Consider the following 12,105-nt stretch of genomic DNA (forward strand, 5'->3'; position numbering starts at 1 on the left):
TTCTTTTTCATTTATGTAGTAAAAATCATGTATATGGTACTTTCCCCCTCACTGTTCCCCAAGACTTGTGATTCTGTTATATGAAAGAGAACTTTTCTGGTAAATAGTACATTTTGTAGAGATGTGAAAATTACTTGACTCAAGGCACTTTAAGATGGATAAAAATAATCATTTTACTGCAAGACCCAAAAATCCTACATACACAACACAACGCAGTAACACTTTTACTCGAAATGAAAGTTAAAAAACGTAATTTTTATCTCTGCACATATACTTCAGTACATCTTCATGCACAGTGAAGGTCAAACATCCAAGTTGCAGAATAAATGGCTGTCGGTGGCTTGGGGAGGTGGTGTGACGTCATAGACACGACCCAGGGCGGACTGAGAGGCTGCTGCTATAAGTTGAACCTGGTGTCCGTCATTAGAATAACATGTACGTGTGCTGTAGCTGAGCTTGTAGCACTTCTGACAGGCTCTGTGGTTTAGATGTTGCCCGACTGTTTATCACGGTTAAGGTCACAGTTCATCAGCACTAGATATCTTGTCATGCTCTCAACACAGCAGTTATTGGTGAGTTTATGTTGAGTTCAGTATTTAACTATTGGCTTCATCCTTATCTGAGGTCATAGAAATCCCTCCACTACTATAGCTACTGTCAAAGTAGATTACTCATTCATTCTCTGACCTTAAAGATCTACTCTGATCAGGGTTACTGTTGATGTCAGAGAAACATAGAACGCACAGGGATTTCACGTTTTAATCAAACAGGATTTAAAGGCACCAGATTCGGACTTTGTTTCTGAGTTTCAACCCATTAACTGTGGGCCTTTTTTTTTTTTTTTTTTTTTTTTTTTTTTTTTTAAAAGAGTCTCCCTGTGTCTAACTTTCCTAAATAATTATAGCTCCTTCACTGATGATTGTCACTAATTGACCAGTATTTTTTGTGGCCGGACTCGTGAGAGGTTGGACAGTGTGAACCAGATCTCACCTGCACTCTGCAAATGACAGTCGGGCTCGGCAGCGGTGAAAGGGGGAGAGTTGCTCATTGTAGCTCAGGCTCAGGTAATCACTGGAGTTAAAAGGTCTCCTGCCAGCTCAGAGGCCAGTTATAATCATGTTAGTGTTTCCTTTTCACTGCCATTCTTCTTTCTTTATTCTCTGAAGTGCCTGTGCCCTCCTGGAAAGGGACCATGGTGTTTGACGTAGCAGACCTCACTTTTTCCTCCTGGATTTATAATCGGTGTATAGGTAGAAACACTGGAACTTGCTTTTCTTTGTCCAAGCTGAAGTTTTCTTCCTGGTAGTGCACTCGCCACTACATTTGTGACATGGAACAGTCAATTGTCCTTATTGTACTTTATATCGATCAATATCTGGAAGTTTTCATTGTTAAAAGAATAAATTAACCTTTAAGGATATAAGAAGTCAGTGTTTTTACCATAGTGGATCATTAGAAACAGACTTCTTTAATTGTTACGTTCAATTAAAAACTTCTTAATTACAGAAATATCCCCAAAAGTTATAGAAATCTGACGCCCTCAGTGCATGTCTGAAAGCAGCTTGTGTGAGATGTGTTCTTACTTACAGCTATCAGATAAATGTAGTAGAGAAATTAAGTGGAGTGTGTAAAGTTGCGTTAATAGTCAAGTAAAAGTACCTCAAAATAACAGTTACTTCCCACCACTACAGGTTATACTGTTTGAGTCTTGTGTTGGATGAAACCCTACAGACAACTAGTTACTTAATGTGAAACAAGAAATTATAATTTTTGAGAGAATATAGATAATTTGGAGTTAAAAGCCTTGAAATACACCACAATCGGTCTTCATGGCTCCCAGTGGCTCTGTCATTTTGCACTGAAGCGTCCCCGCTACTGGTGGGAGGGGCTCCCCAGCGCCCGAGTGAGCAGACGGTGTGTGATGATTATAGGCCCCTGGGGAGATCCAGGGGGTACTCCCTAATTGATTGTCATGAAGGACTCTAATTGAAACGCGCCATGCAGCTCGTTTGATGCCCGGTGAGCGGGTTTAGAAACAGAAGGCAGCGTTTACATGGAGACTCATGGAGGAAAGTTCATGGAAGTTTTTACATCTGCTGCAATTGAAGCAGATCTAGAAGTGACGATCTGACGTTTATCTGGTGCCATCAGAAAATCAGCCGCAGTAAAAATCCATTTGAAACTTGTAGTGAGAGTTCACTATGTCATTAAGCTAAATACTGCTCTGTCATTTGATTTGCCTGGTTCGTGTTATTCTCTCTGAGCAGTTAGTGGGTGATGTTAGGATAGATATATAGTGCCTGGTTGGTCTTTGCTGGGAGACGTCACCCTGCTGTTACATATCTTTGTTTTCATGGCGTACACAAGGAGAGAAAGAAAGGAAGAGCTAACAGACGTGAAGGAAGGAAGGATAAGAGGGCACAAAGAAAGATGGAGAGAAAAGGAAAAAAGACAGGAAGGAAGAGGGAAGTAATGAAAGGAAGAAGTAAGAGTAAAGGGGAAAAGACAGGAAGGAAGAAAGATCATGTCCCTTATTTTTTTTGTAATATTGCACGTTCACTTTAATTACAATTCATATTTCAATATTGTAACTTATAGACCAACAACAATAAATAAATACACAAATGATTCAGTAATTTCCACCCGAAATATATTTATAGTTGTGTTAAGATGATCTTTAATGTGTTGTGTGTTAAAATATTATTCAAGTATTTCTTTAGGCGATATTGGTGACAAGACTTTAAAACGATGGTGTAATAGATACAACACGTGTTTAAGCAAAGTCCCATTTACCATTTAAATATCCCAACCTTCATTATATACACTGTAATTTGGAGACAAGTTATCACACAATAGGTTTAAAGCACAATTGTCATGTACTCGTTGATCTAAGGTAGTAGTGTTTCACAATGTTAGAAAAACCAAATCGAAGACTTTTTCCTTCACTCTATTCTTTCATTCTTTTGTAGTTTTTTTTTTTTGTGTAATTGGCCTTAATTATTAATGCTTTTAAAATCCTTTTTGCCTCGTACTCAACTCAAGGAGTAAACTGTTAACATTTTATTTCTCTTATTTAGCTTTCAAAGTTTTTTTAAGTAGAGCGACAACTATGAACAGTATTTTTTTCTTTTTAAATGTTTTTGAAATGTGGCTGATAAGGAGAGAAAAAGAGGAGAAGAGGCAGAGTTTTCACAGAGCAGCAGAGTGATGGAGGGAGTCAGACGGAGAGCAGCTCCCTCAGCACCAATAGGTCTGCTTTTGGAAAGACAAGGGGGAGGGAAGGGGAGGAGGGGGGGGCCCTCGGATTAAGAGGCTGAAAAATGGTTAAAACGTGTCAACGTGTAATTGCATGATAAGGCCCCCTCGCGAGGAATCCGTTGGCCCCGTTGCTATTTTCTATGGCGTCCCCGGCTAATCTCCTCGCGCCACATTCGGTGTTGTGCAATCGGTCCCCCGTAATCTCCCATGACAGAACCGGGTCCAACGACGGAGGTGAGGGTTTTTATAGGAGGAGAGGGAGGGAAGTATGCGGAGGCGTGATAAACTGACGCCGATTAGCCACGTTCAGGACACCGGGAGCACGCGGGATGGGACGTGTGGGGGGGGGGGCGGGCGGGCACCGGGGGGTTAGGGAGTGGGAAGTGCCAGAGCAGCAGTGTCCAAGCATGTGCCAGGCAGAATATGAGGAGAGGATGGGTACAGCTCACAGCCTCACTGATGGGCCGGTGGGAGCATCCAGGGCCACTGAGTATATACAGGGGTGTACCAGGGTAGAAACCAGGCTATACATACATATCAGGCTGTACCAGGGTAGTAAACGGTGTGTGTGTGTGTGTGTGTGTGTGTGTGTGTGTGTGTGTGTGTGTGTGTGTGTGTGTGTGTGTGTGTGTGTGTGTGTGTGTGTGTGTGTGTGTGTGTGTGTGTGTGTGTGTGTGTGTGTGTGTGTGTGTACCAGGGTAGTAACCGGGCTGTATCATGGTATATATCGGGTACCAGTGTGAACCAGCCTATACCGGGCTTGAAGTAGGGGATACTGGGCTGTATCAGGTTAAACCACGCTGTGAGGACCAATCAGTGATTATAAACACTGGTTCTTTTCTTATCTGTTGTAACTACTCATCGTCTTACCTGAGGTTCAGTGATGCTGTGATTATCAACTGGCATCAGGACGGGAGGATAGTTAACCCAGTTATTTGATTTATCAGATTATAATTCATTATTCTCTCGTGTGGTGGATACCTGGAGGTTTAGTGATGTGATGCTCCTCAGAAAAACTGCAGTATAGTTTGTGTATTTATGACACTGTCTTTGATTTTCTAGTTTTGTAAGTGCAATGACACCAACTTTATCACATTCAACAAATGGAAGCAGCCTTTAAAACCAGAAAACTCTCTTTCTGAATGTCTTTAGATTTTAAATAAAGAGCTATAGTTTATAAATACTTTAAAATCAATGCTTTTAAAAGTGAAGAAAGATGATCTGTTGACTTCTCTTCCCCCTTATTCTAAAGTTTGTTTATCATGAATTCTGAGAAGCAAACGTTTTACAGCCTCCCATTAACTTCCATAACACATCCAATTATTGATCATTGAAAATTCAAAATGAGTTTGTCAATTTTTAAACCACTTTTTAATCACTATAAAAACAGCCAGATGATTTGAGGATATACTGATGTAATGCAAATTCATGTCAGATGATGAGAAAAGAGGAATTCACTTTTATTGGCATCATGCATAGACGATGAAGGGTGATTACTGTAAATATGTCTTTACTGCCACAAATTAGAAAAAACAATTGGTCGTTAAATCTTTCAAATGTCGCATTTCAGCGTCTTCACTTTTGTGTTTGTATTATATTTGTATGTTCATGTATTTCTGAAGCTAGCCCCCTCATATATTAGTCCAAGTTTCCAGTATTTACCAAAAAACATAGAAAAGCAAAAGAACAACCAGACAAGAAATTTATTAGACACTATCCTGAACAATCCCTCCTGGAGTTTTATTTGTTAAATACCTTCAGTTTAAACACCTGACGTCCCTGGAAACAGCTTTATCTGATGTGATTTACATCCACGCTGCCCTCTTGTTTTTAAGTCCAGACCCAAGTGGGAATTAGTCGGATAAAACCAGGGGTGTTGTTAGCCGGGCTTTTTGTGGCGGGGTGACCCCCGGGCTGCCCCAGCTTACATCAGGACTAATCCCCATTCTCCTCCAACACAAAAACCTCCCCTCCTCGCCTTCTCCCTCCTCCTCCTCTCCGCTCATTCACTCCTCCCTCTCTATCCCCGGGGCCTCCAGCGTTTCAGCCATTAAATTAAAGACTGAAATCATTTAACAACCCGGAGAATCTCACACAGATGCAGGCGTTTGATGCTGCGGGTGTGCAGAGGTAAAGCTTGAGGACCTGTGTTTGAGTACAGGGACTCAGGTGGAGACCAGGTTGAAATGGGCCCAATTGAGGCCAGTTGAGGAATTAGTCGTTCATTGACTGCCGGATACTGTTGTCGGATTTATTTTGGAGTGAGACGTAGATTAGTGAGGTCATGACCCTGCAGGACGGTAAAAAAGAGAAACTTTGCTGTGTTGGGCCTTTGAGTGCAATTATATAGAGTTTTACTTTGTTAAATTGAGACTGACTGTCAAGGTTATCATCTGAAATGTTAGATATTGCATGTTCAAGTTGTCCAAAACAAAAGAAGATAATAAAAAATTTGTGCCAGTAAAATAAATTTGGATGAGACGACAGAAAGTCCTCATCACATATTTTAGATGCAAGTGATTCCATGAGGCCAGCTCATAAAAGATATCCTACAAAGATCTTCACAACTTACAAGACAGAAAATAGGAAATCAACATATAACACAACACATTTCAAGACAAACGGGGAAATTAATTATTTCCTGGTAAACACTCACAATAAAGCATGAAATTTATAGAGGAAGTTGCCAAATTTCTAAATAGAAAATGTAGACAAACGGGGTATTAGGCTAATATTTTGTACAGACTTCTCCCTGGAAATAAAATCCTCAAACAACTTCAAATAAATTTATATCAAACATCATGATACAATTAAAGATCAGGGCAGGACATTTTAAATGTAAACAAATCAGAAAAAGCAGCCCTATAACCTGTAATATCCCAATAAAATCTCCATCACCTTAATATGGCACATATTTATTAAAAGGTTTAACTGATGTCTCTAAAAAATTGATCAGAAAGAAAAGCAGAATGTGATCAAGTTTGCATCATTTTCAATAATAAGAGAAATAATCAATCAAAAGCCAAACTGATAAATGACATCCCTGTTTTCAAGGGGATCAGAAAACACGTCCGTTTGTAATTGAATGCAAATCTTTTTTTTGCTGTCATTCACATTTTTAACTATTTGGACTGAGATTTTATGAGATAATAGTATTTTTTAATATATTCCCTACATGGAATAAATGTAAATGAACAGCAGACACCGGAATTGTTTTAAATCAGCAAAAATAAAAACCCCACTAACACTTTCTCCACAATGAAATTACCGGGGAAATGTATTAAACCCGACAACGGGGACTTTAGTCAATTATGTGTACAATTAGATAAAAGGCGTTTTCAGGAGGCCTATTTATTCACAATTTACAAGATTTTACAACAACAAAAACGAATTCAAATTACACCGACTGACTCACATGTTTACAAGCATGAAAACTGGAAATCAATGTCAACTGCAGCCAAGAAACTTGTTTGAAACACATCCTGCACAGCGGCCCCCTCTTTAAACAGCTCTCTCACACTCTGGTGCCTGGAATTCCACAGAAAAGTCGGAAAAATAAAATAAAACTTCAAAAAATGCACCAGCCTGCACGGGTTATAATTTAAATGGGGTTAAACTTGGCATGCTCTGTTCCAGAGAGCAGATCAGCTTTAACTCGGACAGACAAAAAAAAATCCATCAAAGAAAATAGAAACAATAAAAATAAAAAAGTTTGTTCAAAGTGATTGCATTTTCATGGCTATAACCGCCTATAATTTACAATTCATCCTCAGCAGCCCGCTCCACACCTACAGTTTAAATATTTGGTTTTAAATATGCGTCAGAGGAACCGTCCCGTTGACCGGAGCGGGGCCGCTGCTCGCGTAGTGCTGCGGGTGCAACACGTGCAGTCTGCTCTGAACGTCTCCCGCCGGGTCTCCGGGGGGCAGGTACATGCTGATCATGTCCCGCAGGTCCCCCGTGGCGCACGGCGCGCGGCCTGAGGAAACTGGGGGGCTCACGCTGGGCTCAGATTTCACCAGGGACCCCAACGTCCCCCCGATCACCCCGGACACCGGGGACACGCCGGAGCTCTGGTGCTGGTGAGTGTAGCCGGTGATGCCGCCGTATCCCGGCGGAGAGGCGCTCATGTAGCTCTGAGAGTTTGAGATGGGGCTGTACGACAGGGCGCTCATGTCGTACCTGTGCACGGGCTGCGGGTTGTGCGGGTGGTGGTGCGGGTGATGGTGCGGGTGAGCCCCGTTGCCCGGGTGTTGCGTGTACGCCAGCTGCGCCTCCTGCATCATTGCGTGCGCCGCCGCAGCGGCAGCCGCCACCTGACCGGAGTACGCACCGTTCGCCCAGCCGTTCACATGCGACGCGTAGCCCGCGTTCGCCCCTGGGTGGCCGCCGGGACTCTCCAGCCGCTGCCCGCCGCCCATCCCGACCCCCGCGGAGGAGCCGAGCAGCCCCCCGGCCAGCGAGTACTTGTCCTTCTTCAGCAGCGTCTTGGTCTTCCTGCGCGGCCGGTACTTGTAGTCCGGGTGTTCCTTCATGTGCATGGCCCGGAGCCGCTTCGCCTCGTCGATGAACGGCCTCTTCTCCGCCTCCGTCATCACCTTCCACTCGGCCCCCAGCCTCTTGCTGATCTCCGAGTTGTGCATCTTGGGGTTCTCCTGTGCCATTTTCCTGCGCTGGCCCCGGGACCACACCATGAAGGCGTTCATGGGTCTCTTGATGCGCTCCTGGGGGACCTTTCCTCCGGGCCCCCCGCCTCCTCCTCCGCCGTGTCCCCCCGGGTTGGATGGGTTGGTCTGGGACATCACGGGGGAATGTAAGTCCGTCTCCATCATGATGCTGTACATTCACCTCGTCTGACAGGACCCAACTTGAGTCAAACACACAGACACATTCAGGCTGGCCCTGCGCGGCTGCACCTCCGAGGAAGAGCGGGATGAAGAGGCACCACCAGAGGGATGAAGAGGCACAGGCAGAGGGATGAAGAGCTGCTGTGGTGTCGGGCTGAAATCCTCTCAGAGTTGTAAACTTGCTCCTCACTTCTCCTCCTCCTCCTCCTCTCCCCTGTCAGAAGAACAGGAAGCTGCTGCCGGAGCTTTGAGTTTGGTTGAAGCGGAGCTGAGGGAAAAGTTATCGGAGCGTGCCCGGGCCGCGCGCTCCCACCGCAGCTAAATGAGCGAGAGACGTCCAATGGAGAAGCGCGAGCGCAGACGTGATTTGCATGCAGTTGCACGAGGTTCTGGTGACGTCGGAGCGCGAGCACCCCCCCCCCCCCCAAAAAAAAAGAAATGACTCCCTGTGTTTAGTGCGTGTGGATAAAAACACAACATGTCAACACTTTGATGCGCATGTGCTCTCAGACACTCAGGAGTCTGTGCTCTCTATTATATTTTCATATTTATAATCTAAATGATAAAGTGTTTTAGTAAATTCATGATAACGAATTCAGATATTTAATCTGTGTCAGAGTAAACCACATTTCCAATAAAGTAATGACTCATCATGGCCTTAATTACCATGGTCACCATCACAACAAGTACAGGAAGTACTCCTCTGGTTTAACAGTATTTAAATTTTAAAACAGGCTTCTGCCTACATTAAAATCTACTTTTACATTCTGAATTAAAACACTGAACTAGCCAATTAAAAGCCCACTAATATATAATCCATATTCATTAGTTATGATCTATCATTTTGTGATAGATTATTCTGGGATCACTCTACATATCTCGTATGAAAACCTTATATTTTTCAATTTGCCTCGGGTCTCTGGTCAAACTAAAGGGCTCCGCAGCCTTTTATTCAGAGCCACAGGTGCTTTTCTGTTGTGCCCGTTGCTAGGGAACAGATGACTGACGCCCGGAGCACATGCCATTCAAAGCGCCCCTTTTGTTTGTTTCCCCAGCGCTGTGTGGCGAGGACGAGAGACAGAGGGAGAGGTTTAACCCCCATAGAGAGAAAGTGCTACAGTGATAAATGTTGGAAATGGTATAGGTTTTTTAAATAAGAGCTTTTTTTTTTTTATCAGCTGATGCAGTAGAAGCTGATGTGAAGCAGCTGCAGGCCTGATGCTGCTACAGGCCTCAGATCAGGGTCCTGGTCTCAAGGATGATGCTGAAAAGCAATTCTTCTGAAGGATATCATTTTATTAGTCTGTCGTGATCTGTTGAGGAGACGACTGACAAAACCTGTTTAAATTTAATGTTTAGTTGATTCTGTCTGGGTTTGTGTGGAATTTGTCCAAAATATAATTATATTAATACAAATAACACATAGTATAATAAGCAATATTTTACTTATAGATTAATCTGCAGATATTATTTTGTGCTTTTTTTCAGTAAATTGAGAATGTATTAGAATATTACTTTTATACATCATGACTAATATAGCTAATATAAAAACCTTTATAAACACATCACAATTACCCAGCACATATCAGTTTGTTATAATCTATTAGACTTTGATAATTGATTATTCTGGGAATATTAAGTATGACACATGGATCATATAAGAACCTATGTTTTTCAATTTCTAAATACCCATCACAGAAAAGAACACATTTAAATCAACTTTGTCGTAAATGTGAAGATGTTCAGTTTGATCTGAAACATGCCAAATCAAATTTTACATATAGCTATAATTCCTTTTGCTTATTTGGATTGATTGGGTCTCAATATAGTTGCAGATAAATGTTTTGTCAATCAGTGAAGCTTTGCAGCTTCATGTTTGACACAGTCGGATGAAAACAGTTTCATTTGACATAGTCGTATGTTGTTGGGTATTCCAGTGTCCTCCTGCTCCACTGGCTTCCCGTCATGTGGAGGATCTTTTCAGCCCTCTGGGATTATGCTGCTAAAGTGCCATCTGTCAGGTGCTGCCCGCCTCTCAGCGAGCTGTTAAACTACACTGGCACGTTGGCACGGCTGGATTTTCCTCTCGCTGCCTTGTACCAGTTGGCTATAGTGCTGTTAAGTGGCTTGTATGAACTGCGTTGTGCGCTCTGTGACAGTCCCCCCCCCCCCCCCCTTCTCTCTCTGCATCCAGCACAGAAACAGTGTAGCATGCAAACACAGGAAATACAGCAGCTAGAAAATCAGGCAGGAATACGATCAGAGCATCGACAGAAATGTTTCATGTCGAGCAAATAATAATATCCTGTCAGTGACCGTAGTTTTCTAATGTAGAGTCTTTTCATCTATTGATTTCATGGCAAAATAGAGAAAGACTTTTTATTTTCTATACATTTAAATGGAGCTTTGAGTGTGAAATAAAGCTAAATAATGATTATAGGTAGAATGAGTTTTCATACAGAGGTGGATGGTTTCACTTACAGCCTGGATCATGTTGACCTTTTCAGAGTTGTGATGCCTGTGTGTGGGCTGTGTGTGATAAGTGAACAGAAGACCCCACTCCCATCATTGTCACTGCTGTCACATCTCAGCTCTTTGTGTCTTATTCTCTCACTTTGTGTGTGATGCTGACTTATACTGTCTGTGAACCAACGTCCTCCAATGGCTCCAGCTAGATAAATAGATAAGATTTGCTCCGCACGTATAGTTCTAATTATTAAAATTACCCTAATGACTAATAAACCAGACAGTGAGAGAATCAAAATAGAAATGATTAAAAGGGGGCTGAATTGATTAAGCTGATATATAAATGTATTGACACAATATCAGTTATGCATATGTTTAAATATTATAATTATCATCACTATTGGATTATTGTGACAGCCCAGCAGGTGCTTCACTAGAAACATATTCACTCAGACCAGGGCAGTTTCATTTTTTAAAGACAGTGTTGACACAATGCGACTGAACAATTGTTTACATGCATATTTTAAAGTGCGGTTACAAAGCAATTGAGGCAATACTGGAGATAAATAATAAAGTACTATATAAAATATAGTACAGCATAGTTTAGACATGTCAACCCAAAGCTATAAGTAAAGTTTAATGAGACTAATCAACAGGTTTAACTCCTGTTGTTGTTATTGATCGAAACAACATGTTGAGCATCACTCATTGTGTCTATTTACATGTTTGATGTTAAGTCTGTTCCTATGGAGACAGAAAGGTCAGTGACTTAGTTTAAATTGAATAAACACGAGTTAAAGTAACTTTAAATGTTTGAAGGCTCCTGGAGGTTAATAAGTAACTAAAGTTGTGCTGTAACTTATATGCTATGGATGAACAGTACGTTTACATGTTTAAAGTGCTGTATCCAGTGTTGTAGTTTCTTAGCTGCAGCTTTGGAATTTTCCATGTGTTTTAGATATTCAATGTTCTGAAGCTCCACACGGTGATTATTGTATCTTTGGATTTCTGATTGTGACCTGAGTTAAATGCATTTAAAATGTGATCACAGATTTTCCTGATACCCACTGTAGATACATGTGTTCACCTCACCGTCTTTAAAGGGACACTAACAGGCACTTTCCCTGCTGAATGTTTGTTGCCAAGTTGCGTGTGTTTCTGATCTTAAATGAGATAAAAAGGAGAAGCTGATGTTGGTTGGTAGTACTTTCAGTCAATGTGACTTACAGACATAAACAACCTGCAACTTGATTTCAGTTGCACTTTAATACGGTGTTTGTTATCCACAAACTGCATGAGCCATGTATGAAGGTTTTCCTGCTGTCCTCAGGTGACTTCAGGTTTTATTTGGAGCATTGAATATGGATCCAGGTGAATATGGAGCATGTGAACGTGTTTGTTGATATTCCGCACAGTGTTTGTCTTTTCAGTGTCTCTGTCGTCGTCAGGTGCTCAGGAAATGCAGGGTGTCACATCAGCTGCTGCTCAGTTCGAGACGGTCTAGTCTGCAGGAACCAGTGTGTCCAGTCTGCAG

General features: G+C 42.1%; 1 protein-coding gene and 1 long non-coding RNA gene across 3 annotated transcripts in view; one reads left to right on the forward strand and one right to left on the reverse strand.

Moving 5' to 3' along the window:
* LOC117772401 overlaps positions 1-12,105 on the forward strand; it is a 52,120-nt gene that overhangs the window by 18,675 nt on the left and 21,340 nt on the right. The gene's annotated exons all lie outside the window — the stretch shown is intronic.
* Positions 4,527-8,519, reverse strand: LOC117772390 (transcription factor Sox-1a-like). Its single transcript, XM_034603502.1, has one exon. The coding sequence runs from the start codon at positions 8,100-8,102 to the stop codon at positions 7,068-7,070; it is 1,035 nt and encodes a 344-aa protein (XP_034459393.1). The 5' UTR covers positions 8,103-8,519; the 3' UTR covers positions 4,527-7,067.

Source organism: Hippoglossus hippoglossus, chromosome 2 (assembly GCF_009819705.1).
Source record: "Hippoglossus hippoglossus isolate fHipHip1 chromosome 2, fHipHip1.pri, whole genome shotgun sequence".
Classification (NCBI taxonomy): Eukaryota; Metazoa; Chordata; class Actinopteri; order Pleuronectiformes; family Pleuronectidae; genus Hippoglossus; species Hippoglossus hippoglossus.

Excerpts from the sequence above, each read along its gene's own strand:
- LOC117772390 (XM_034603502.1), bottom strand. The coding sequence starts at position 8,102 with ATGTACAGCATCATGATGGAGACGGACTTACATTCCCCCGTGATGTCC.